Source organism: Athene cunicularia (assembly GCF_003259725.1).
Source record: "Athene cunicularia isolate RWA chromosome 21 unlocalized genomic scaffold, athCun1 chr21_part1, whole genome shotgun sequence".
NCBI classification, from domain to species: Eukaryota; Metazoa; Chordata; class Aves; order Strigiformes; family Strigidae; genus Athene; species Athene cunicularia.
Window position 1 is genome coordinate 8,101,134 of NW_020799127.1, and position 26,148 is coordinate 8,127,281.

The 26,148-nt window shown below is 54.8% G+C and overlaps 1 protein-coding gene across 2 annotated transcripts in view; it reads right to left on the reverse strand.

The window, feature by feature from the left end:
* MEGF6 (multiple EGF like domains 6) overlaps positions 1 to 26,148 on the reverse strand; it is a 91,130-nt gene that overhangs the window by 16,713 nt on the left and 48,269 nt on the right. For both annotated transcript variants that reach the window (XM_026862897.1, XM_026862896.1), the window contains 9 exons: positions 17,944 to 18,066; positions 8,253 to 8,378; positions 7,257 to 7,379; positions 6,789 to 6,911; positions 4,596 to 4,733; positions 2,670 to 2,792; positions 1,749 to 1,871; positions 466 to 633; positions 70 to 201 (listed from right to left, as the gene is read on the reverse strand). In XM_026862897.1, coding sequence (XP_026718698.1) covers positions 70 to 201; positions 466 to 633; positions 1,749 to 1,871; positions 2,670 to 2,792; positions 4,596 to 4,733; positions 6,789 to 6,911; positions 7,257 to 7,379; positions 8,253 to 8,378; positions 17,944 to 18,066 — 1,179 coding nt within the window. The remainder of the gene's footprint in view (positions 1 to 69; positions 202 to 465; positions 634 to 1,748; positions 1,872 to 2,669; positions 2,793 to 4,595; positions 4,734 to 6,788; positions 6,912 to 7,256; positions 7,380 to 8,252; positions 8,379 to 17,943; positions 18,067 to 26,148) is intronic.

The window sequence follows — 26,148 nt, forward strand, 5'->3', positions numbered from 1 at the left end:
GCCGCCACGGTGGCCACTGCCACCATGGCCAGCCAGGCCTGGCCGGGCGCTGCCACCGGCACCACTCACTCTGGTTGCAGAGGAGCCCGGCCCAGCCCGCCGGGCAGTCGCAGCCGCTCTCCTCCGCATCGCAGGTGGCTCCGTTCTGGCAGTCGTCGCAGGTCAGGCTGCAGTCAGGGCCGAAGGTGTGCTCCAGGCAGACTGCAAGGAAAGGTGCTGCGGGTGAGGAGCCCCCCCAGGGCTGCCTCGGCACCTCCGAGGGTTTGGGCAGAGGAACCCCCTCCCCGTCCGCAGGCTGCGGCAAAGCTCAACACATCTGTGGTGTAACGGGTTCTGCGCGCGCGGACAAGGGGCTCGGCAACCTTGGGGGTACGCTCACCACGCAGAAACAAACCCAGCACCACCGGTTAGTTCTGAAGACTTCCAAGCGAAGTCTGCCGTTTACCAGTGCTGCAAAATGCCCACCGAATTTTTCTGAAAGCGTGTGCTCTCCTCTTGCTTCCATCTCCTCCTCCTCTTCTTCATAGTCGTCGCTGAAGAGCTGCGTAAATTCATCTCGCAGGATTGCAACGTGAGGGATCGGGCGGATAACGGGGCGCTGACCATCCAGAGCTTCCACGGGGCCCTCGATAGCTGGGGAAGCAGACACGGAGATGAGAATGTCAAAGCGGGAAAGAGGCAAGATCTCCGAGAGGTGAATAGTGGGAGAGAACCTCTGTAGTGAAAAAGGGCAACCAGAAATATCTGTACAGGGCTGGGGCATCGGATCTGGTTTGCACCACTGATCTCCCACTCTGTTCTGACACCTCTAAAACTTTTGCAACTTGTTTGATGTTTGTGTTGGCTAGAACGGGCACGGGCAGCTGAGCGACTCCAGGATCTATGGGAGAAGCTTTGATCTTAACCTTGACAGCTCTGGCTTCTCAGGTAACTGGGCTCGCACTCAACCCATCACCTGCTGCTTTTCTGACCAGAGCCACTCACCTTCTCTGAGTTTTCTGGTAAGTTAATAATTTTTTTGAAAATTAAACCGGACTGCTCATTTAACAAAAGTAGGCAATGCATTTCAGCTCGGTTCTCCCTTTGGAAAGGGTATTGACAGGCAGAGCTACAGGTTTCCTTCACTTGCGGGTAGGCAAGGCTTAAAGCCCAGGTGATCGAGCTCATTGCTGGCACCCTGGGAGGCAGGCAGAGCCCCTGGCAGAAGCAGGCTCCGATGCTTTCCCAGAGTGGGGGGGTGCTGAGTGCTGCTCTTCTGGGTCCAGGCCTCAGAAAGCCGTTTGGGGGGACCCGGGCCATGCTGCCGGGGGTCACTGGGTGGAGAGGGGGATGTTGGCCGCCCTGCTGAGCGAGTGAGGTAGGTAACAGAGTGCTTGGTGCTGGCAGAAAGACGCTGCCCTTGAAAAAGATAAAACCATGACTTCTTGTAAGGAAAAACTGCAGAGGCTGGTGACTGGGGAAAGGTTTCTGGTTCTCTGGTTAAAGTGGAGTCGTCACTGCAGACTACTGCAAGCGTCGCTGTGCCAAAACCCCCTGCGCTTCTTTGGAAGTGTGTAACAGGCTGGAACAGGACTGGCCCCCCCGGGGGAAAGCTTTCCACTAGTGACACGAGTCATTCCCACCACAGTAAGTGCTGTGAAAAAGCTGGAGAAGGTGACGTGCGGGGCTAATGAGCTCCAGCCCGTGCTAGTCCCACCTGGGCCGGCAGCCCGCCACTCAACTGCCCAGAGCACAGGCCCGGCACTTACAGCTGCAGCTCCTTCGGTCCTCCTCCAGCTTGTACCCAATCTCGCAGCCACACTGGAAAGACCCAGGCTGGTTCTGGCAGGTGTGTTCGCATCCAGCGTTACTCGCAGAGCACTCGTCCACATCTACGAGACACAGGATGCTGCAGCGTGCTGGGAGCAGCCCTCTGCACAGCGCGGGGCCCTGATATATTTCTGTCCCTCTGCCACCTCAGTGAACCCACCCGATGCCAAAAATTGAGTGCCCAAGTGATTCGGCGACCCCTGGGTTTCGAGGGGCCACGTCCTGGGTTTCGGTTCACATCTGTCACTAGTTGTGTAGGAAGCGGGGGGTTAAGCTTGGCTTTACACCTGTGGAATGTTATTGGGGAGCTGTGGTAGTGAGAACAGCTCCGTTGGAGGAGAGAAGCCCCACGTTCTCTGTGCTGAGAAGGCGATTCACCAGACAGCTGACAGGAAAACTGGTATGAGCTGGGAGAAACTGGAAGAAATGCCTGTCTGTTTGAACCCAGGTAGGACAATTTCTTGCTCTCTCTATTAAAAGCTCAGCTTAGTCACTGTTATAGCTGAATCTTATACAGACAGTTTTATCTGCCTGTATCTCTTGGGTAAAAATGATGGGCAACGTTGGCCTTTGGGGTCAAACATAAAATGATTTCTGTGAAGGAACGGAGTCAGGCTTGGACCAGCTCACTGTGAGCTATCCTGGTTTGAATTCAAAAAGCCCCCTTGCCGCTCTCCCGTTGTGCTGGACTAGCACGTGGGTTAGAATAGCTGAGTCGCCTGAACGCTACGCAGACTGAGGAGGCTGACAAAACACGGAAAGCCAGGGCACGAGGGACCCGCTCCCTCGCCGCGCTGCGAGGCTGAGGACGGCCGCGCTGCTGGCTTCCTCGCAGAGTCCAGCTAGATGTTTCTGCTTACCGTCACACCCACAGCCATCCGTGCTGAGCCTGTATCCCGCGTAGCAGGCGCACTCGTAGCCTCCAGGGTAATTGTAACAGTCTTGCTGACAACAGTGAGAACCACCGTCACATTCGTTGATATCTAAATAAAAACCAAAGGGCACCAGGTGTTAATGCACGTCCAGCTTTGCGGTGGTGACGCTGCTCGTTAAAGTTGCTCCGTGACTCGTTCTGGGAAGCTTCTATTGATCTGCCTGCCAAGCGCTGAGCTAGTATTTGTGTTTGCCTCTCGGAGTGAGTGAGCTTTACGCTCATAGATCATCCTCAGCCAAGGAAGGGATCCTGAATCCTAGAGGCCTGCGGGAAGTTAACTGTGATTTTTTCAGTTCCAGAGTGTTCTCAAAGGTTTCGTGTGCTTACAAAAAGGGCCGTTCCAGCTGTAATACTGGCTCTTGCTTTCTGATTCACCCTGTTACAAATGCTGATGTCGAGTTCAGAGACGGCTGAGAACTGCACGGGCCCTTCAAACGGTCCCCGAGTGATGTCTCTGACGGATGGATCTAGAGCTCCTGCAGCTTTGCACTTCAATGGTACTCATGGGACTTGTGTTGATCACTATGAAGTGCAATTACCACGGTGCCCGTGTAGTAGGGGGGTTTGTGGAGCATCCCCCTACCACCAGGGGAGGCTGGACCAAGGAGGTGTCTGGTAGGAAAACGAACAGCGCTGCTGGGCTTTGTGGTGTGGGACAAATGTTCTCCTAGGGCAGAGCAGTTCAGGTCCTGTTTTTTTTTTTTTCTCCAGTGTGGTACAGAGACAGCTCCTGCTGCTTCCTCAGAGCCATGGAGGAAAGCAAATGTCTGGGGATTTGGGATTCCTCTCTGGCAGAGGAACTGCCCCCCTCTGCCCAGGGTACCCGTGACAGCCCAAGGAGTGTGTCTGTGTCTGTCCTGAACAGATGCCCTGCACAGACGTGCTCCCTGAACTGCAGGAAGAAGGTGGTACTGCACAAAGAACAAATTCAAGAATTATTTCCTGAGTAATGAGAACTGCAACTCTGCGCTGCGTGGAAACATGTCAGTACTGTTCTGCATCACCAAACACCGTTACTCTTTGCTAACAACCTCCTCTTCGCTGGTTTTATAGGAAGAGAAGTCTTTCAGTAGACTCACTGCGCTGAGGCACAGACCCTCAGCGAACCCGCAGGTAGGGCCCCAGGACCTGCGGCACCTGGGGACCAGCTGGAGGCACCCACCCAGCCTGGCTGTGCCCCGCCACGAGCACGGGAGCAGCCCCCAGCCCGGCACAGTGGGGCTGTAAAAGCCTGGCTGGGAGCCCCGCCGCGGGCTTCTGACCAGGGTATTCCCTGCGAGGGGCTCAGCGTAATGCGGTCCAACGTGCTCACCTTTATATCGTGTACAGAGCTCGAGGTGCAGCTCCCCCCGACCTCTCCTTTAACACACACTTGCTAGAACCAGCTGGGTTGATCCACACTTGCCTTGGAGCTAGTGACTCTTGCACATCGCTCATTTACTCGAATTACATCGCTGCTTCCTTTGAGGTAACAGGCCGGACGCTACACCTCGAGCATCATCCCTTCTAGACCTAGGCTTACACCATGCGGGATTAGAGTCTGCACCTGGCAATGCCGCTTTAGATCGGTTTCAGCAGGGAAAAGCTAGTCCTGAGGTCAGTGTTTGCTGTCCCAGGAGGTCTTGAGGGGAGGTTTGAGGATGGCTGCAAGCGGAGCAATCTCTCACCTCCTTTGACTTTGCACCTGTTTCTGGCCTTGCTAACCTGTTCGTAGTGCGTACGCACGTGGTTGCCAGTGGCCAGCGTAGCACAGTGGCTACTGCACGTACACCTGGTACTCCCCACGTGGAGATCCTCCTTGTTACCTTGCGTGCTTGCGAGAACAAGGTTTGTACCTTTTCCCTCCCCTTACCCGTGCACGTCTTCCGGTCCTCTTCCAGCCGATAGCCGAAGTTACAGGTACAGACTGGGCCGGAGCTGGTGTGGTGGCACGTATGGGAGCAGCCGCCGTTGTTGGCTTCGCAGCTGTTCACGATCTCCATTTCTATCCCTGGAAGAGGCACACTGGTTAGGATCTCTACGTGCTGGCTGGCCCGTGCCTTCCCTCGGTGCCGGGCTCGAGCCAGCCCCTTCCAGCCCAGCTCCTTGCCCGCGTGGTTTTGCGTGCACAGCCCTGCTGAGGAGGAGAGCGATCTGCAGCGGGGAAAGGATTGAAAATAGTTTTGCACAGAGGCCACCGCTGGGCTGGGAAGTGATGTAGGAAAATAAACCGATGGATCCCAGGCAACGCCCCGTGTAGCCTCCTAGGGACAGAGCTGTGGAGCGGGCTCTGGACAATCTCTGAGATGAACCAGACTGCAGACAGAGCTGCTCCCATTCCTGACAAGCTGCAGTGTGTGCTGCCAACCAAAAGTTGGCTCAGTCTTTGTAAGTGCAGAGCTGTTCTGATGCCAGCTAGAAATGGGAGCAGCAGACTACAGCTAACTACAGAAACATCCGGATGCCTACAGCGGGAAGCGTTAGTTACTGACGTGTCAAAAATGGTGGGTGCAAACATCAGTAGCAGCCATACATCTTAGTTTGGCAAGGTTTATGTTAACTTCAGGCTAGTTAATTAAGCTTTCTTAAACTAAAAGGAACTTGTACCATGGAGCTTTGAGTCAGTCCTGAACCTCAGGCAAACAATTTCTGCCTTCAAGAACATTTTTGTGTTCTTAGTGTGTTCAGCCCCAAGGAGGGTGAGAGAAGGGCAGCTTGATGCTTCCCAAGGGATCTGCCCAAGTCAAAACCAAAAGCTGTGCCGTGGTGGAAGACCAGATTTCACAACATGAATATGGTCCCTCTGTCTTTTCTCCTCTTATTAATGCAGGAACAACTGGGGTTTTGCATAGAAGAAATGGGCTAGAAGGGGCAGGGAGAAACACTTCTCATACAAGAAGGCTGCTTAATGCTACAGTTGGCACCGAAGTCGAGATACGGTCTGTGGATCTGGCACTGAGTCACCACAACTGGAGAGGCCGTGTCAGAACATGGGTGGGGCTTGTGCCTCCACTGTCCCCGCTGTCAGAAGTGACGCTCCAGGGCTGGCATCTCTTACCAGGGGCCGCCTGGAAAACCAACACTTGAGGAGCAATAAAATTAAGCTTTTTGTGACCTGTGGGTTGGTCAGCTGAAGCCACAGAGGGCAATCCTCCCTGCTGCCCGGTCGCAGTGCTAGGTGAGGAGTTAGCTAAGGTTTATTAGGCACAGACCCGGCTTCCTCATCCAACCCTCTGTAAGCCTTCCTGGCTATCGTGCAGCTTCACCCCAGCAGCTGAAGGCAAACGTGCAGTTGCTTGTGAAACTGAGCTATGGGATGTTATTTTGCAGAATACGCGGTGTGAGATGAAACCCTCTTCCTAGGAAGCAAGGTGTGCACACGCTTAGGCTCTTCGATAGCATTGCCCCCAGTCCTCACATCGCTCTGTCTGATGCCTTTCAAGACCCATTTCTGGTCTGCAAAGCCTCAGCCCAGTACCCTTGGCAGGCTCCCAGCGAGAGCTGCGCGGGTGGAGCATCACGGCTTCCAGTAACACCAGCTGCCAGCACTGGGCTGCCGGGGTGGCTTCATGTAGAAGGGGGCTGGTAGTGCCAAATGCTGAGCGCTCTGCTTTGGACTGTCCTGCTGCTGTGTAAGAGCTGAGCAAAGACCTACGGACAATCGGGCTCGTTCTTGCACAATAGTGTTTATTTCTTCCTGAGGGGAGCAGATGTGATCACTTCACTAGCTCGATTCCTCCTTCAGTTACACATCTGCAGCTGACTGAACTCACCCAGTGACGTCCCCAAGAACAGAACTTGGCCAAAATGAAATTATTGGTAAATAAAACCTGGCCCCAAATAAATTGTCTAAACCAGCAAAAGTCGCTTCACGGTAACTTTAAAGATCAGACAAAGATTTTTATCTTGGTGGGAGAGCAAACAGCCCCAAACCCGCTCGTGAAATTCTTCAGCCAAGCTTGCTGTGACCTGGTGCCGCGGACTCAGAGAGGCCGGCCCGTGCACAAACACTTGCCTGCAGAAGCGACCCCGCCGGAGACGGGCCCAGCGTGCGGCAGGTACTCACGGTAGCACTGCTTGCTGTCTGCCCCCAGCTCGTAGCCCGGGTTACAGGTGCACTTAAAGGACCCGCGAGTGTTAAGACACTGGTGGGCACACCGGGCTTGTCCCGTCAGGCACTCGTTCACGTCTGCAAGAGATGAGCGATCGGTCAGCAAAGCAGGATGAGCCACAAACATCCTTTCAAAGGGGCAGTTGTTACGATCTACAGGTTTTTCACTGGTTTCTTGCACCCTGAATTCTTCCCTGGGGGTCCAGACCGACAAAGAAACAGAGTGAAGAGTTCAGAACTACCGTAAAGCTTCCCAGGAAATTGGATCTCATGGAGCTTGAGTGCCGCTCCAGCCCCCCGCGCAGGGCCCTGGGAGCGGCGTCGGCCGAGCGCTCGCATCCCCCTGTCCCGTTCACCAGCACCGACGGCTCCGAGGCGGAGCGTGGGTTCCCCGCAGAGGTCTCCCTGCCGGGGGGAGCTCACCTTGGCAGGCCTTGCCGTCGGGCGCCAGGCGGTACCCGGGGTGGCACTGGCAGCGGGCCGTCCCGCCGTGGCTGTGGCACTGGTGCATGCAGCCCCCGTTCCTCTCGCCGCAGGGGTTCCTCACTGCGGGTCAGAGCAGAAGACACGGGCTTGTTTCATGCTACCCCCGGGTCCTGCTCGTGGGAGAACAGAGCCTCAAGCAGTCAGGCCTGGCAAAAAAATCTGCAGTCCATGAAAAACCCTTCTGCACCAGACAGCAAGCCTCTGCTCCCTGTTCCCTGCTGCACCCAGGCAGGAGGACTGTCGGGGTGCGAGAGCCCGCAGAAGGCAGGCGCTAACCTGAGCGGAGCTTCCCAGCAGAAGCTTGGCCCGGGCATGTCCCCCTGCAGAGATTAGGGCAAGTGCTGGGCAAGTTGCCTTCCAGTGCTCCCACCGAGGGGTTTGGCAACCTCCGACCTGCTCCAGCACCCGGGCAGACACTACAGAACCCGACTGACTGCTGCATTCTTAATACCCGAGTCGTTCCTTTTCCCTTAGCAGCTTCACAGCTAGAGACCTCCCTCCTCCCACTTCTTGAATGCCAGCTGCTACGAAGGAGAAGATTAAACTTCTGCTCTGTATCCCCTTCAGCTTCTCTCCATCCTGCAGCCGGGAGCTGGTCAGCCAGAAAGCTGTCTGTAAGCAGAGGGAGACGATCCCGTCCTGCTGCGACACGCTGCTGTTCCTTGACTTTCCCGGAGGCGTGCGCCTTCATACAATTTCATATTTGTTGGCTACGCTCCTTCAGCCCTCCCGGGCCTTCAGAACAAGCTGCAGGGTATGTCCACGACAACACAAAACGTAGCGTTTTGTTGGTGAGCAACACCCCAGTCAGATCTAGCCGACATCTGAGCGTGCAAGTACGCGCTCCCCGCCCTCCCAACTCTCACCTGCCCCGGACAAAAAGGCCAAAGCGCAGCTCTGGCCCCCCCCCAGCCCCGCGCTCGGGGGACTCACAGGCGCAGCGTTTCCCGTCTGCCCGCAGCTGGTAGTTGTGCCGGCACTGGCAGCGGTGCTGCGCCAGCGTCACCTGCACGCAGTCGTGTTCGCAGCCGCCGTTGTTCAGGGCACACGAGTTCACAGCTGCGGGGCAAAGGGACAGCTCAGCACAAAAGTAACGGCAGCGGGACGAGCCTCTTGCACGGGCGCAGGGCGAATCGCAGATGCTTACGCCGAGCCCTGCTAAGGAGGATTTCAAATCGGGGCGTATTCGACCTGTGCTAAAGCGTGCGAGGTGTGAGCTGCTGCTCAAAACTCTGTGTGCGCCAGAGAGGGACCGTGGGCAGCCCCCCCCCGAGACAGGACCCTCTTCTTTAAAGGTAAGATCGGCTCAGCGGGGTCAGGTAGCCGCTTAAACTCGCTCTTTTCTACACCAAGAGATCCCAGCAGCTCTCCTGGGAGGGGAGACCCAGCCGGGGGGGGTCTGGGCAAGGTTCTCCAGAGTATTAGGCAGGAGGGAAGCTGGTGCTGGTTGTCAGCGCCCCGAAGGGTGCCCGTGGTGGCAGGCAGGCTTCTCGCAGTGCGTTATTGCTGGAATTCTCATAAATTTGTTCAAAGACACAGGTGCAACGCCACAGCTAGTTCTGCTTAATTACTGCTCCGAGCTGCGCTCAGGCGTACTCGGGTGTCCCTGTAACAAAATGAAACGGAAAACAAACTTTCTGGCTCCATCCATGCAAACGACACCGATTAAACAAGGCAAGGACCAGCAGGAACTATCAGTTCTCCTGGGAACTTTGAAGGAAAACTGTTTTGAGACGCAGACGGCAGTCCGATGGGGTGCAGCACCCCCCGGGCCATCTCTGCGGGAGTTCGGGCGCGTCTGCTCGTCCACGCCGCGAGGAACCGCGCCAGCGGGGCGGCTGGGCCGGGGCGCGCGGGGAGGGGACGCTGCGGGAGCTGGGATTTCATCCCCAGTGCAGGCGGGACTGGGAACTGATATTCCTGACTGGTGTTCCTGGCGTGCCACAGCGTTTCTGTGTGGCCTTGCGCAAGGCGCTTTCCTGCCCAAAGGATTCCAAACAGTCAGAAAACAGAAGGTTTTGCCTAGGCTACGGCAGAAAACAGATCTTATGACGGAACATGTGGGCTATCTTCTCTTTGCAGGCTCGCTATCATTAATCAGCCTTAAAATAGCCCTCTCCTCCCCCTCTCTGTGGTTATAACCTGGGGCTTCTCGGCAGGATAAGCAACGGAAGCGTGATGTTTAACTGGAGACGTGGGCACCTTGCAGCCAGCAACTGGGCAGAGCTTGCCCGCTTATTTTCACTAGGCTGCAGCTACCCAGGACCGCTGACCTTGGATCCAGCAGAGATCTGAGCCAGAAAACAAAGCAGGGAAGGACCTTCGGGAGCAGGATTCTCACAGACTCTGGTCGATAAGCCATCTTGGGGCAATTACACGCCTCCAAAGTGATGGAAGTCTCCTCTTAGACCACTGCGTGTCTCCTGAGTTACCCACCCCCTCCTTAGATTGGTGAGCATCTCTAACGGAGACTGCTCCAACGGGAGGTGTCCCTTAGGGGAGTCAGGAAAGTGGCTTTTAAAGTCTGTTCTTCCTCTTAGGGAACAGGGATGTGCATGAAACACACGACACGCTGCACGTCGAAGCTGTGTGGGTGCGACACGGGCAAACCCCCCCCCCCACGGACCTGGTTTCCACAGGCAGAATGGACGCGATGAGCTGTGGTCTCGCACGTTTCTGACCTTTTTTCTCAAAGCTCCAGAATGAACTTATGTGCTGACCCTGAGGAATCTTATGAGGAAACTGAAAAGATCTCTAATGAAAAACATCGCCCCACAAACTAACACTTCAGGTAATCGAGGTGCCCCCAGCAACCTCGAGAGTTTGCGAAGGCGGTGAGCCTGGGCACACGGACGAGGGACAGTCGGGTGCCAGCGCCTCGTCCCAGCGCCCAGAAGCCTTTTCTATAGACAAAGTCCTGAAAATAATTCGATTAAGCCTCTCTCATGTATTAGTGAAAATCAAACACTTGGCACAGAAGGAAAATTAAAGGCAAAACGGTGTATTTTAAATTTTTTTCTGCGAACAGTTCCCCTGCAGAAAATATGCCTTGACTCATTGCTGAGGAGCGCTCTCATTTCAAACTTTTAAAAGCTAACTTTCCCTTGTGTGCCTCTAATTAACTAAACAATATCTGAGGGAATAAAAGTGACTTAACAGGGTCGAAGCGCTGCCATACACAACATACGGCTGGAGCAAGCAGTACCAGTTTATGCTAGTTGTGCTGCTGACATTTCCTTTAATCCCTTTGGAAGGAAACAACAGAAATACTCAACGTTCCTGAAAAGTTATGGGTCAGGCTTCAGCAGAGATGGGTGGTCATTTTAAAACAGTCTGATATATTAAAAGTGTTTAATAACATTTATTTAAAAATGCCCATAAATAACGTGCTTGTTGGAGTGTTTTGTTGTTTTTTTTTTTAAAAAAAAAAAAAAGTAGTAAAACAATGCTAATGCCTGCCAAAACATTCCTTCATCTGGGAAAAGCACGGGGCCAATGTGTAACAAGCCAACGCGTTGTACGTCTGAAATAACCTCCCAGCGTGCAGCTATCTGTATGAATTCGCACCCTAAGTAACCGCCCTCCTCGCATACCTCCGCAAGACGACTTTTCAGAGTGGAAACACCTATAGCGCGGGTCCTTCTTTACCACACAAAATTTAAGCGGACAGAAATCCCGCAGTGTTGGATACAAAGCGCCTGTTTCTACACCCAAGCCCACCAGCGCGTCTCTCTGGGCGCACCGAGTGGCGCTGAGGCACCGAACGCACCCCGCCGGAGCCGGGTACCGACGGAGCTTTGCAACGGCAAAACCTGCTCCCAAGCGGGACGCGGCAACGCTCGGCCACCATGAGCAGCTCGGGCAGGGGACGGGCACTGACTAAAAGGACACGCGGTGCTGCTCCAGCGAGGCCCCCGCGGCCAAGAGCGCTGGAACCGCCTGAGCAGCTCGTCCCCGGCACAGGTTGTGGACAGCTAGGGACATGTGAAAGGGGACGCGGTGAGAGCGCAGGGGTCTTGCCGAGCGTTTTCTTCCCTCTGGTGTTCCCTTCGGCACAGCCTACTCGCTAGCAGCATCCCCCTCAGGGCTAAAAACCCCTCCGAGCCCCCCAGTCCTGTGACTGCACACAAGGAGGAAGGGGCCGGCGCACGCGGCTGTCCCAGCCATCGTCCCGGGACGCTCCAGACCTCGGCGGCGATGGGAAGCAGGAGCCCTTCTCTGCCAGGATGCTCCTGCTCGGGTCGGGGGGAAGCAGCTGGTGTCCTGAGGGCACGCGCCGCGAAACCGGCAAAGCCACCGCGGCCCGCCGAGCCACCCACCCTGCTCGTGCAGCACGGCAGTTTTGCTCCGATGCAAACTGATTCAATTTAGGAATCGGGAATAAGAAGGCAAAACAAAAGGAATGTGTTAAAACTGGTTTGGGTGTCTTTCCATCAAAGCAAGGGCCTTCTAATTCTGGCTCTCCTTAGCTGGCTTCTCGCAGAGTTACAGCCAGTAGACCTCGCTGCTGGCCTTGTTTTAATTACTGCTTTTTTCTTTTTTTTTTTCTGTTTACAGAACCACTCTAAAAATATTTCCATTCCCAGATGCTTTCCCTAGCTCAACATTTCTGTGACAACGTTGCCAAATCCAGTGTCATCTTGTACACCACACAGATTTTTGTAATTAAAGCTCAGACAGATTTTCCACAGATGATATTTCATCGTCTGCGAGAGGGATGTTACTTCCATCCCCTCTGTCTGAAGGGATTGCAGTGCTGCTGAGAGATGCTTGCTCCTAGGCTGTGACCCTCTCGGGCCCAGGAAATGGATAAAAAGGGATGAAAAGAACGTTCTTACTACTGGTTGCGTGCGGGAAGCGGGTCTGCGAGCAAAGTAGCAGCCTGACAGAGGAGCTGATTTAAAACTGAGCTGCCCGAGCTCTGCAGCCTCCGGCTGACCTTCACGAACTGGGAAGAGCTGAACTCGGCCCCTGTCGCTACTCGGTGACCTCCTGGGAGCCGAGCAGTGCCCCTCGCCCAGCCCGGGGCCGTTCATGTCACCGCTGCCCGCTCCCTCGCCCGTGTGTGGAGCTGCCGGGCGGGCCTGGAGTGGTGGTAACGCTTCCCTTGGTTTGCTCGGGGCTCCTCCGCTCTAACCGCTCCCCTTTCCATCCCTAGCACCTTTCCTTCTGATCCGAGCAATTTGCCATGGGAAGCAGTGAGGCAATACTTGAAAAGAAACCATGAGCAGCTCTCGCTAGGACTGAGCCTGACGTTCCCTTTTGCAGCCTCACGCAAACCCACCGGTCCCAAGCAACGGCTGAGAATAGGGCAGCGGCCAAAGGAAAGGGCAGGTGCTCTAAGTCCTGCGAGCTGCCTGTACGACGCGCAAACCGAAACCCCCCACAGAGTACCTAGGGACGATTTCCCCCTGTGCACGGTTCAAACCCACACAAGGTTTCACGGCCCAGTCCTTCTGTTCACTTTATAAATCGCTCCTACATTTGAGAGTTCTTCGTCTGAAGTACTCTTAATACAACTAGGGCTACATCATGTAATCCCAAACTGATTTATTCTAACCTCAGACAATTTCCAGAAACATGTTGTGTGTTAATACAGACCATCTCTCTACGCTGCAGGCCAACAAAAGCAATTGGCTCAGATTAAATTCTTTTCCTGGACTGGATTTCATCCCTCCGCTGAAGCAGTGGAGAAGGACCTGAAGATGTCAGCTTCCTGCCTCCTGCCCATGTGGTTCTGATAAAGAAAGAGGTAATTTCAGGACGGCCAATGACTCTTTTTGTTCTGTTTCACTTTCAGTGGAAATGTTTGCTCTTTTTCCTCCCTCCCTTCTGTATTAAAATCACCAGTGACTTGCTGTATTTGACCAACGAAGACACAATAAAAGAATCTTGCACAACTGAGCTGCAGATCACCTGAAGCACGGACAAGAGCTGCTGACAGACTCAGTGGGATGCGGGAAGGTGGTTTGGGCCATTTTTCGATGCTCTGCCGAGCCGCAGCCATCAGAGAGGCTCCAGGTACGAGCCCACCCCGGGGAGCTGCCTCGGTCATGCAGGCTCCTGACTCTGCGGCTTCCTCACACCTCAGCCCTGGGCTGAGAGCTTGGCCTTGGCCAAGAGCAGCTTTTGTTCCACTCCTGTGCCACCAGAACCACAGCGAGGCCGCCGGAGCCCCTCGCTCCCACCAGTAAGGGCAGACGTAGCTCTAGTGAAGGAGGTGGGAGCACGAGGGGACACTGGGAGTCTGCTGTCCACAACCGCCCTTCATTCTCCAGGCAATGTCAAAGAGAAAATTTAAGAATCCCCTGTTGGGCTGTGCCTAGAGCCAAGCTCTGCTTGGGCTGTAAAAGGTACCAACACCCCCAACGAAAAATGCTGTTAAAGGCAAAACGTCTCTTCCGATCCTCCAAAACACAAGTGCTGATTAAACAGCTGCTCACACAGAACTGCCACACGCTCCATAGGAAATTGCTCCTAAAGGGGCCTGAAGTAACTTCTGAAAACTTCTGCTGATTTTTCCCCCGCCTTGTGCCTGACTTTATCATCTGCAACACCAAGCACAAAGGTGCGAACAACTACCAAGGCTGCAAAGCCACCAAGAGAAAGTAGCAAAAGATTTTATCTGTTTTCCAGTTCTTTGATGCCTTCAGGAATAAAATAGGCTGCGACTTTCCACCGCAAGCTTGGGATAATAGTTCAGCCAGAGGGTGGAGAAGGACTGACCACCCCGAGCCCAGCCCCAGGAGCTGAGCTGCTCGCCCAGTCCTGCCCTCCTGGGGTTAACAACCACCGGCCTCCGCAGGGGAATTCTGCAGCGCCCAGGCAGGGCTGATGATTAATTGAAGCATTTGGGGGCTTTGTGGGGATTAGAAAACATTTAAAGAATTAGATCCATGGTTTTACAGACCTTAACTAGAAACTTCATGGCAATAGTCTTTTCCTCTCTCCAAAGTGCTTTCTGGCCTGGGCTGCTGCTCACTGGGGCTGCCAGCAGCTTCCTAAAGTTCATCTCCGTGCTCGACCCAGCTCAACCCAGCGCCTAAAGCCCATCTCTGTGCTCGACCCAGCGCCTAAAGCCCATCTCTGTGCTCGACCCAGCTCAACGCAGCGCAGCCCCGGCTCAGATCACCGTCAGCAACTTCCCCCTCCCTAAGGGCAGGGCAGCGCCAGAGCAGAGGGGATTGGATGGGAGAGTCTCACTGTCTCCAGTTCTCTTTATCCCTACCTTATTTCTTTTATTTAGCAGCATCTTTTTTTTTTCTGTTTTAGCAGCACTAAATCTTGCCTGCCCAGCAAAACCAGAGGATGTCCCCACTTGAAGAGAGACACAGCCTTTATCAGTTAACCTAATCCCTCGGAACCACACAGGGAAAAAAAAAACAAAACAAAAACTTTGTTGGAGTCAAATCAGTACCTGAAACTTCACAGGAGTGAAGGAACGTGGCTCAGGCTCTCCTGAGCAAAACCCACCACCTCTGGCTACCTTCAGCCCGAGAAAGCAGCTGCCCGGCACCGCGACCTCTCCGCTCTGTTCCTTGTGACAGAGGTTGCTCGCCCAAAGACTCGTGCTGCGGCTCCAGTTCTGCTGCACACCACAACCGGCGTTGCTGTGGTCGGCCACAAATCGACGATCACCAACCTCATTTTCCCCACCACGGGAGGTTTTTGTGCCTCCTTTCTGCGCCGCCCTCCCACAGCCTCCGAGGAGAGCTCCTCCGCTCTGGGGACGCCCCGTGACGGGTCCCCAGCACCCCCGTGGCCTTGGTGGGTGCTCATGCTGCTCTCCTCCCCTCAGCTGTGCTGCTCTGCCTTCCTCTGACAGCTGGCCTTAAGCTCGGCGTTCAGGGAGAGAAAACGCTTTCCCCTTCCCCAGCGGCGCCGGGAGAGCGCTCCTGAAACACGAGAACTGAAGTGCGAAGGGGGAGCGTGCTGAGTGAGGCCTCCTGCCTTCGCTGCTGCTGCCTGCACGCTGCCTGCGCCCTCTGATCGCTGCCTGGTAACTCTTGTCAAGAATGCTGCCTTAATAAAAACCATGTGATTTCCAAGATCAAGTCGGAGCAAAGCCTCTGACTTCGAGTGTAAATATTTACGTAGACCGAGCACTAAAGGAAAGAACCACTTGCATGTACTTGTGAAAACCCCACAGAAAACGAGCACACACCCAGGGGCCTGGGATTACCACGAGGTGACCCGCGGGAACGCGCTGCCGGGCGCGTGGGCTCGCTGCCCGCGTGGGGGAAAAGGCAACGAACCGGAGAGCACGTCCCATGCACGGACCAGACCCGGGGCGAGAGCGTCCCCTCCCTCAGTGGCCTCCCCATTGCCACCAGCCGAGGTGCTTCCCTCTGCGGCGGGGTGGGCTCGTTCCAGGGCACAAAGAGCCCGTATTCACGTGGATCGGAGCTGTGTAAACTCAAAGCCCGTCACACCAAGCTCCTGGCAGGTGCAGGGAGGAGAGCTGCAGGGCTCCAGCACCAAGAACCGTGGGGAATCCAGCGGGGCAGAAAGCTGGGCACCAGGCAACGAGCACCAAACAGGGCACCTGCGGCACAGGGGCACCCGTGGCACAAGGTGACCTCACACCCCCGGGTATGCGGAGGGCAGCCAGGAGCAACCCCACAGTCTGTGCCCTGTTCTGAGCTCTTACAAGAAAAAGCTGTTTACTTCCATCCCTCCACACAACCGGCTTAAGAGGTTAGTCCAGAAGGCGTGATACACATCCACGTGTATGCTCATTTCTGTCACAAAAGCGTAAAGAACAAAAGCTATCAGTTCTGAAGTGAGAAAGTCAGATTTTTTTTAGGTCTGCTGCTCTGTTGTTATTTTAGAAGCAGCACTGGACAATTATGTAGCAAGAGCTTTTTCCTCGCTCTGCCTGGTCTGCATCTGCCTTCCCCTGGACTTTGTGGATCACAGGGGTAGAGGCACCGCTGAACTACCGGCGGATCCTGCCAGCTCCGCTCCCCAGAGCTTCCACAAACTGCCCAAGTTACTCCCGTAGTAGATCAGGTTTCATCAACAGAGACCCCTTAATTCTGGCAGATGAATTCCAACGCTGCACATTATGGCAAATACTTGCTCAGAAGTTTAATGCGAAGCAGGTTTGCGGCGGCCAGCGCGAGCGGCGCGGAGCAGGGCAGCCCTGCCTGTCCCGGTCCCGCCACAAAGGCTCTGCCCGTCGCAGCCACGCGAGCGGGTGAACCCCAAGAACGAAAGCAGAGATGGAAATCGCTTTTAGACAGGAGAACCCTCCCTATAGTGATCCCTTTTATACTTTCTCTGGACGTTGTTTCCCCTTCTGGGACTGACCCCACTGAGCGCTCTCCCCCTCTCAGTTTGTCTAACACTTTACTCCACAAGGCAGAGCCACTGTTCACCCCAGAGAACCCCCCGTTACCAAGACAATTAGTAGCTGACAGACCCCATGCACACTTACACGCAAACAGCAGCAAGGCAGAGCCACCACCACCAGTTTACGTGTTCAGTGCTGGAGCAGCACTGCCATTCCCCGCCAGTCATTCCCAGCTTTTGGCTTTATTTGCGATCCCTTTGCTTCTGGATTTTTCCAGCAAAACAAAGGGCACGTGGTGAACTTGCCCCTTCAGCGTGTGTCTCGCTGCGCTCGTGAGCGTGCTCCCGCAGTGGGGCGGTTTGTGCTGCTCTAGGCAAGGTGGGCACCACTTCCTTTGGTGGCTTTTTTTCTGCTCAGGTCACCAGTCCCAACTGGAACACCCAGGCTCACACAGTTGTTTTTAGCAAACTCTGGAGCATGACTATATTCTGAGAAAAAAAGCAGCAAATGGCCTTTGTAACACCATTGCCCAGGAATTCTTTCCACTTGTATGAAAATATCCCTCAAAAAAAAAAAAAAAAGGAAAAATGTGGCAAATAAAGCTGCGAGGGAGAAGTGGTTTAATAAAAACAACAGCAGCAGCAGATGCTGGAAGGCAAACTCCAAGCTCCACCCCGGTATCTCTGAACCTCTAGTTTGGGGCAGGCAAACAACAGGAATTCAAGAAATTGTCCCAGGAATCAACAGCATCTGAACTGTCACGTCTGGACACTCACTGTCCAAGCAGACCCATGACCAACATCCCAGGGAAGAGGGTTTTGGGATTATTACGGCCACGGCTCCACGGAGCCCTGCTTATTTTCACTTGTCTGTCACACTTAGTGCCTCCCGTGTGGACTAGAAAAACAGTTGAGGTAAAAATGAAGACTGACTTGAACCTTCTCACAATCTAGTTTCTGTATTAGTGCTGGAAACGCCGTATCTGGCACACCGCGTATCAAAAGCAGAAGTACCAAAGCACTGAGAGTTACTTCTCCTGAAGCAGAATAAACTAAGGAACTGCAAAGAAGTCAAAACTGTATGTGTCCACGCCGAAGAACAGCAAATGTTATGGACCCGGTAATTGAAACTTGTTAGGGAAGGCTACCGGGATGCTGAGAAACAAAGGAACACGCAGTCCATCCCCATCGTCGCAACTCCCCTGCGGAGAGGGCGGCTGCGAGCAGGCAAACCCGCGTGAGCACCTTTCGTACGATGCCACCTACTTACAGGTAGGAAGAGGCCACGAAGAATTAGAGGTTCTCAAGAAATTTTAAAACGGTGACTCACCAATGCAGGTCCTGCCGTCTGTGTGCAGGCGAAAGCCTGGCTTGCATTCACAATAGTAAGAGCCAAGGGTGTTCACACACCTGTGCTGGCAGCCCCCGTTGTGGACCTGGCACTCGTCAACATCTGCAGGAGAAAAAGGGAAGAGGGGAAAAAAAAAATTCAGAGGAGTGGGCATGACAGTGTCTGAAGTCAGGATTATTTATCCTCTGCTGACTGACTCCCGCTTTGAGGAACGAACGCAGAGGGAACAAGATTGCCACGTCGTTACGTTTAATCACTCGAGCTGTGTGAGAAATCGCAAGGACAGGGGTGTAATCGGTGGGGGGAAAAAGCATCCTATTTGTCAACTGACATAAACCACCCTTCATCCAGCTCACCTTCCCCCATTCGCACTAAGATCATGGATTAACTAATATTTTACACTTCCTAACTCTGTCTGTGTTGAAAACGGGCTCGGCTAGTCCATTTGGTACTTGGGAGAAGGTGGAGCGAAGACCTAAGGCTCCAGACTGACAGGAAGCGATAGGAAGCCGCGACCTTCGGCGCCGCAGCAGCAGACGTTCTCCTCCGGCCCAGCCGGCCTCAGCCTTCCGCAGCACAAAAGCTGGTTTCCACTGAGCCCAGCCCTGCCAGAGGTGAGAGCTTTTACTGCCGCGCTTCCCATCTCAGCACCTTGCAAAGCATTTAACAGATTTCGGGCCATTCGTGCCCAGAACTCACTCGCCCTGCTGCTGAAATGCAGCAAAATCCGGGGTACGTGGCGATAAGCTGCGCTCAGAATTGCTCTGCGCCGCTGGTGATGAGGAAGAAAACACATTAATACCTGGAGAAAGTCATTACAATCTGCTCAGAATCAGACAACATTTAAGAACACGCTGGAGTCCAAGCGGACAAAGGGCAGAACACAAACAGTGAGACTCTGTCGGCAGGTGCCCGGCCGCCTGCCCCCAGCTCCGCGACCAGGGCAAGCCCGGGAGAGCCGAGGCAGCCGCTCCCGCACCACGGAATCCGCTCGGCCAGCAGAACGGGGCATGTCCAGTTCTATCGCTAAAACCACAGGCCCTCGAACAAAAGGCATTCTCTGAGCCAGAAAAATCTTCTGCCAAGCGCTGAGCAACCTTTCAGGAGCTGAAATGGGAAGAAGCCCATGAGTTCTTGGTAAAAACTCCTGTCATATTTTACTATCAAAGCTTCAACACCAGGGAGGTAGACGTCAGCGTGTTACAGAAGGGGAGATTCCTTCCTGCTTCACAGACCTTAAATCACCTTTAAGCACTGGGAATAACTTCCAGAGCGGAGCAGAAATGTAAAAATGCCTGGAGTGCCCAGTTACATGGTGCTGAGACGCGCCTCAGGAGCTTGGCAAAGGCAACATCATCGGCCACGAACAGAAATATCAGGGATATGGTGGAGTCGGGAACCGTCAGTGTTAGGTCAGTGGTTGCACTCGATGATCTTCAAGGTCTTTTTCAACCCAGGAGATTCTGTGACTCTGAACAGAGATGTCTGTGGGTAAAGCTGTGCAGTTCCTTAATTCCTGACATTTGTGTGCGTCTGTGTGTGCGTGCACGCTGCCGGCCAGGCTGGAAAGGATCAGAGATCCCTGGTCAGATGGGGGAACCAGCTCACATCCACGCTAAGAGCAAAAGCCCAGCCAGCAATTCCTTTTGCCACGGAGAGAAAACTTCCGTAGCTCGGGGTCTCTGTGCACCTTCCACGGTTCCACACACAACCATTTCCCGCTGGCACGGCGGAGCGGGTCACGCAGGACGCCAGCGAGCCAGGCTGAGCAGTGAACCGGCGCCCGTTTCATCAATGACTGTTACTAATCAGATAAAGAAACATTTCCTCAATGAATCACGGCAGGGCGTCGCCCCCGGCTGTGTCTCTGCAAGCCAGCGGGCGCAAAAACCTGCTCAGGCCTCCCCCTCGCCCAGCGCCCGCGTCGCGCTGCCCTGCCCGAGGCCTCGCCCGCCTCCTGCCCGTCGAAAAACCGCAGCAAAGGGAGAAATGCAACCTTGACTGAAGCCGGCGCTGAAATCTTGAATGAATCAGATTCATTTTACAGTAATCAGATTAATTGCCAGCAAAATCAGCCAGCAGCGAGCGAACGGCTTGGCTCCGGGGAGACACGGGAAGCCAGCGGGAAAGGCGACGCTGGTTGGACTTGCCATTTCCGAGCTACACAGTAATAATAAAAAAATCATTGTTTTCTCAGAATACTTTTCCTTAGGAGGCTCCTCACTGCTTAAGAAGTTAAAACCTGAAGCTCAGAGCACATGGAAACGTCCCTCCGCCCCTTCTGTCCTGGCGAGGTCTGGTGAACCCGCGGTCTCGGCGTCCGACGTCCCACGGCCGCACCAGGCTCCTGAGCTCCCCACCGCAGCTCGCGGGCTCCACTCACCCAGCAGAAAACGGTAATTTCTGTCAGGCCAGGCCTTTGCTCCTTCAGTGGACTCTAAATTCCTCCTCTGGGCATTTTAGAAGGTTTGGGTATTTTCTTCCTGTTGTTTTTTTTTTTTTCCGAGACACTTAATTTTTAAAGAAAGGAAAATAAAGAGATTTTTGAGGTGAAACATAAGCTTTAAATGATGCTTTCCGAAGAGTAACCCAAATCCAAACCAGCTTTTCAGGGGGGGGAAAGAATGCTGTGGCATGAATCTGAGAAGCCTGTCAAAGCAACCTTGCTCCAATTAAATCCTTCTCCTCCGCGAAGGCTTTACACAACGGGGACGCGCAGAGCCCCGAGCCCCCGACAGCCCAGGGCAGCTCCTCGGGAGCGGCGCCGCCGCGCGTCCGCCCCAGCCCTTCCTCCGCAAACCCGCAGCCCCCCAGCGTCCCCACAAAACTTGACCTTGGGCGTTCAGGTCTGACGCCTCGGCGAGGAGATGGCCCATGGCACGAGGGAAGGGCACTGGGTCCTCCCGCGGTGAGCGGCGGGGCTGTGTCTCCGGCAGAGCTGGCAGAAGCCTGGGCACAGCTTCCAGCAGGGCAGAGGGGGACACTTTCATACTTTCTTTTTTTCTTTTTTTTTTTTTTTTAAACATCCCTATGGGCAGAAGTAGCTATTAATATACAGAACTGGCTCTGTTCAGCTCCAGAAGAGCAAAACTGGGGTTTGGGAAGATTTTATATAGACTAAGAAAGTTTTCTGGTCTGAATTTAAACAACTATTCCACTGCTTCCCTTCAACTCTAATCCGAAACCATAGAGAATTTACTGTCCAAAAAAGTTAGCGATGTGTTGAATAAACTTCTTACTTTCACCCCATTACTCATACTCAGTAATTACATATCTCCTCTCTAAACGTCGCTCCCTCCCCCTCTGTATTCTTCACCCTCTAAATCTCTGTAATTAGGGGGCCGTCCCCACCCCAAAGCCCCCCCCTTCCCCGTCCCACTTTGGCCAGGGGAAGCAGCTGGTCCTTCCTCGTGCCCCAGCTGTGGAGACACCCATCACCTTTGCCGCCGCACGCTCCCCACGTAACCCGCCACATCCCGCTCTCCCTTCTGGAGCCCCACTTATCACCTTCTGCAGTAACAGATTTTTGGAGACAGACTACACGAGGGTGGGACCAAAGTAAAACCTCTCACCCTTCACACCCCTGACGGGAGGGCAGCAGCGTCGTCCCCCGAGAAATCTCAGGTTTGTATCTTTGGAAGTCACACCGCTGCGCAATTTGCCCAAACAAATTCAAACTCTGGTCTGAGCGCAGGGAGAGAGGAGGCGCCTCCCGGGCAGGCGCTCGACGGCGAGTTTGCATTTTCTGGTGGGGACCGGTTGGTTTTGGTCCTGGGGCTGCGGCTGCTGTGGCAGCTGCACCAACGCTCGCAGAGGGGGAGAGGAGCGCGAGCTCGCTCCCAGCTGGGGGGCCGCAGGGTTTTCTCTGCTTTGACCCCAAGCGCGTTGCTGAACAGAGGGACCGGCGCTGGCGGCGTGCTGGGGCCGCTCTGGATGCCGGAGGATCGCTCTGCCCTGCCCGAGCAGCCGCAGTGGCTGGTGCCGGGGAAGGGGAAACGTTCCCACTCCGCCGCACACCCCGGGCAGCCCTTGCCCCACCGTGCCCCAGCGCCGGGGCCCCTCCTGCCACCAGGTCTGATCCCCCACACCCTGCAGCAAACAGTACGGAGAGAGGAATGAGGCAAGAGCTGCGCTCCCAGTGGACCAGCAATGGAGGAAGGGCGACACATTGGCCATGGGGACAGGCAAGGGGCAGGTCCACTGGCCACCCCCAGCAGCGGCAGCAGCATCTCCGGCCTGCCCAGGCGTGCACAAGGCTCGCCAGGGAGTGATTCACCCAGAACACAAACCGAGAAGCAGCAGGAGCCACCCCCCGGGGCCAGGACAGCATCGCCACGAAGGGTCACGTTGCCCTCGGTGCACGTCTTGGCAGTACAAGGACCCGAAAACCTACGTGACGCTTTGTGAGATGCGGTTTGTGGCACACTGGGGTTATTTTCCTAGCGGATTGCTGACAAAATCTGGTTGAAATTAATATACCAAAGAAAGAAAATTAGAAGCATACAGACTTCTCTTCTGAGGAGGGTAGCTGACACCGAGCAAGCCAGAGCCACGCCAGGATGGAGCACGCCAAGGCCACGCGCCTGCATGCTCCATGCCATGGATGGGACGGCCGATACCAGGTGGAGCCCACCAAGGCAGACACAAAACCAAACACAGCAAGAGCCTGGGAGTGGGATTTGGCTTATTGGGTAGGGAAACCCCCCTGCTGCGTAAGGAAACCGCGTCCGCAAGGACACGGGGCTCACCCGAGAAACAGCCAATGCTCATCAGCCTCTTCCCTGAGCAGAAACAATCCATCGGGCCTCAGGTACTGGATCAAAATAAAAAATAAAAAAATAAAAAAAAAAGAGAAGGATGCAAGGAGGTGACTTTGGTTAAGTGCACTCGCTGACCACGCACAGGTCCTTCGAGAAGAAACCCTGTGATTTGTCTCCAACAAGAGCTCTGTGTCGGAGGAAAGAAAGTGGCAACAGCAGCTCTGCAAATTACTAAATATTTGGTACAGAGGCAGTTTATCTCCTCTGGAAGGCTGAGGAGGAGGAGACGGATCCCAGCTGGAAGCCCAGGCAGCAGATACGCTGCTAAGGTTCGCTCTGTCGGGCCAAAGAGCAGTGCCAAGCTTTATCCCCGCGGCAATTAGCCTGGATTACAGAGCAGGGCTGCAGGGAAAAGGTTAATTAAACTCCATCAAGATGAGCATGTGTGGGATTTAGCGACTTTATCTTTCCGGTACCAGTTTGCTGAAGCTAATTCAGCACTTTTAAGAGACTGGAAGGAGACGAAGCGAGCACGGCACGCTGGGCGGCTGGAGACAGAGGAGCTGCCCCGCGCTACAGACACGGGTTAGAGACTCAGGGCACAGAGGAGGCGTTAGAGAATCCCCCTGCCCGTTGCTCCGTGTCTCACACGGCCCTGGGCGCGGGTAACCCGGAGGCACCGCAGGCCCTGTCAGTCCAGGCTCCCCTCGCCGACCACGCGGGGAAGACGTGGGAGAGGACGGTGCCTCATCCCCGAGGCCTTTCCCTCCTCCAGGACGAGGAGGATCGGTACCTGCCTCGGGCTGGTCTCGGCTTGGAATCCAAGTGACTCACGTGAGGAAAGAAGAAAGATCATTTTGGGTGGTCAAAATGCCTCCACACCCCGTTTTCGCCTTGTGAAACGGGCGCTTAGGAAAGCCCTGAAGGCTCTCTGGGAGCTGCAGTTATTGGGGCTGGCACTCCCGCCGCTGCAGCCCCTCCTGGGCAGACGGGAGATGCCGGTGGCTTTCCCACGCTGCCTGCGCCGTCCTCAACGGCAGCAGCTTCCAAAGGCCCTTCAGGAACCGACGCGCTGGTTTTACAATCATCTGATGAAGCAAAAATGCATCAGGGAGCCGGTTTGCCTCAGCCACTTGCTTTGTCCTCACCTCACCTTTCTTTTGCCTCCAAGCCAGCCGCTGGGAGAGTCGCCCAGCTCTCACTTGTGCTCACGTTTCTGTCTCCGGATGGTGCTGATAATTAGGTATTACTCAGAGGGGGGCAGAGGAGCACGTAACAACAAGCAGGCAGCCTGCTCTCAACTTGCTGCTACGCTTCCGCGGCTCAGACCTTCCCTCGTGGCTTTGTTTCACCCCTCTTCTCTGCGCAGGGTCTCATTCTGACGGGAAACATCCCCGTGCAGAGGCACGTTGGCTCGGTCCCCGCCGTGCCGAGGGAGCTCATGGGCAGGCACTGACCGATGGAAACGCAGGTCGCTGCTGCAGGAGCTAATGGGAACCACGTAATCAAACAAAAGCGAAGCCCTGTGCTGTTTTCTGACCTGCTTTAGAGAACCGTGGAGAGTATGACGGCACCAGGTCCACCTCCCTGTGACGGTTTAATGCAAGTCCCCAGCAGAGCACAATGATGGTTCCGCTCAGCTCAGCTGTGTGAGGCTCCAGCAGAGCCCTATTTGCACACAGAGGCATTTTAGGGCCCTCCAGACCTCCAGGACACACCGCTAGTGGGAGGCTAGGGAGCTCAGGTGGTGTTTTCATCAATCCCTTGAAGTGGAAGGGAAAAAAAAACCAACAACCCAACACCTCTTCACTCTCCATTCATACAATAAATGGCCGGTGAAAGGCCTCTCCAGCAGTTCCCCTGCCTGCTTTGCTTTTCTGCAGCTGCCTGATGGAGGGATCACGTCTGCGTGGAAGCGTGCACGGCCTGGGCGGCAGGGAGGGGGACACGCTCCACGGGAACTGCTGCACAGCACCGTGAAAATCACACGGCCCAGAGAAGGGCTGCTGCTAGCCGCTGACCTCCGGGACAGCGAAGGGAAAATCATCAGCCCAAGCCACAGCGATACCAAGTTCAGGGCGAGCAACGCGTCTACGATCCCCTCCTCTGCCCCCCTGGCACCCCCTTAGCGTTACAGCAGTGTCCCACCCTCCTGCCCACCCTGGGGGGCTCTACCTGCACGCCGCTGGGTGAGGGGCTGCAGAATGGGGGGGCACGTCTTCAGGGACACCCACACACACCCCCCCAGCCCCTCAGCTCAGGTCACGTCTCCTGAGGATCTACTTTGCATTCAAAGGCAAAAATTAAGTTCCCTGAAAAACGGTTTTGTTTGTTAAAAGCGCCTGAAGAGCACAGTCCAGGCGGCAGGGAAGAGGGAGCAGCTGCGGGCGCTCCTGGCAGCACCGGGCCAAAACCTCTCTGGGTGTCAGCAAACTGTGCAGAAAAGGCTCGTCCCGCCGGAGGAGAGAGCCGAGGTGTGTGCCTGAGCCAGGCTTCGCCCCTCCATCTGCCCCTTCCGTCAAAGGTCCCGTGCACAGGAACGGTGTCTCACGCTGCAACACGTCACAAATTCACTTGTTTACAGACACAGAAAGAGAGAAGAATATTTTTTTTTCTTGTCTTCTTTTGTTATTGTCAGCTGGGACGGCCTGAAGGCTGTGGTGCGTTGGATTGGGTCTGGTTTATTTTGTAATCTGCACCTACTTCTTTGTAAACTCCGTAGGAAAATTAGACATAACTGCTCAGAGGAAAGACATGCCCGTCCGTGGAGCCCAGATAAGCAGGACCAGGCTCAGGCTCAGGACGCGGTAGGGAAGGGGGGGGCTGGAGGTTTATATTCCGGACACGGAGCTGGATCTCAGGAGCTTCTCTTGGAGAAGTCACATGAGCCAACGTAGTTGGGTGGAGACAGCAAATGCCATCTGAGTTTGAGACAAACATCTCATCTCTAAATAACAAAACAGCAAGTCACCCCGTTTCCAGAGGTCTGGCACATCTCACAAATACTCTGCTATCACTTTTATAACCGACTGCCCGGGGCATTTATTTATTAGGATTATCTCAGGATGAGAAAATGCATTCCTTGATGTCTACGTTACTCACAAGCACCCAAAGTCTTTCGTGAACTTCACGTATCCTCCGTTATTTCCTAAATCTTCAGGCAACCACAAACTTTATCCGCCGCTGTCAGCCGAGCGCACGAGGAGGAAGGAACAGGTGTGTGTGCACTCGCGGAACTTCCACCTCGCCCCAGCCAGCGCACAGAAACGTTCAGGAAAAGGTAACGGAAAGCAGCAAAAAAAATGTTTATTGCCTCCTTGCAGCGCCCGACAGCGCAGCAGAAAGCGCCGATCTCAGAGACCAACCGACCAGGAGGGCTGGGCCCGCTCCTGGGGACGGCAAACGCCGCGGCGACCTCGGCCGC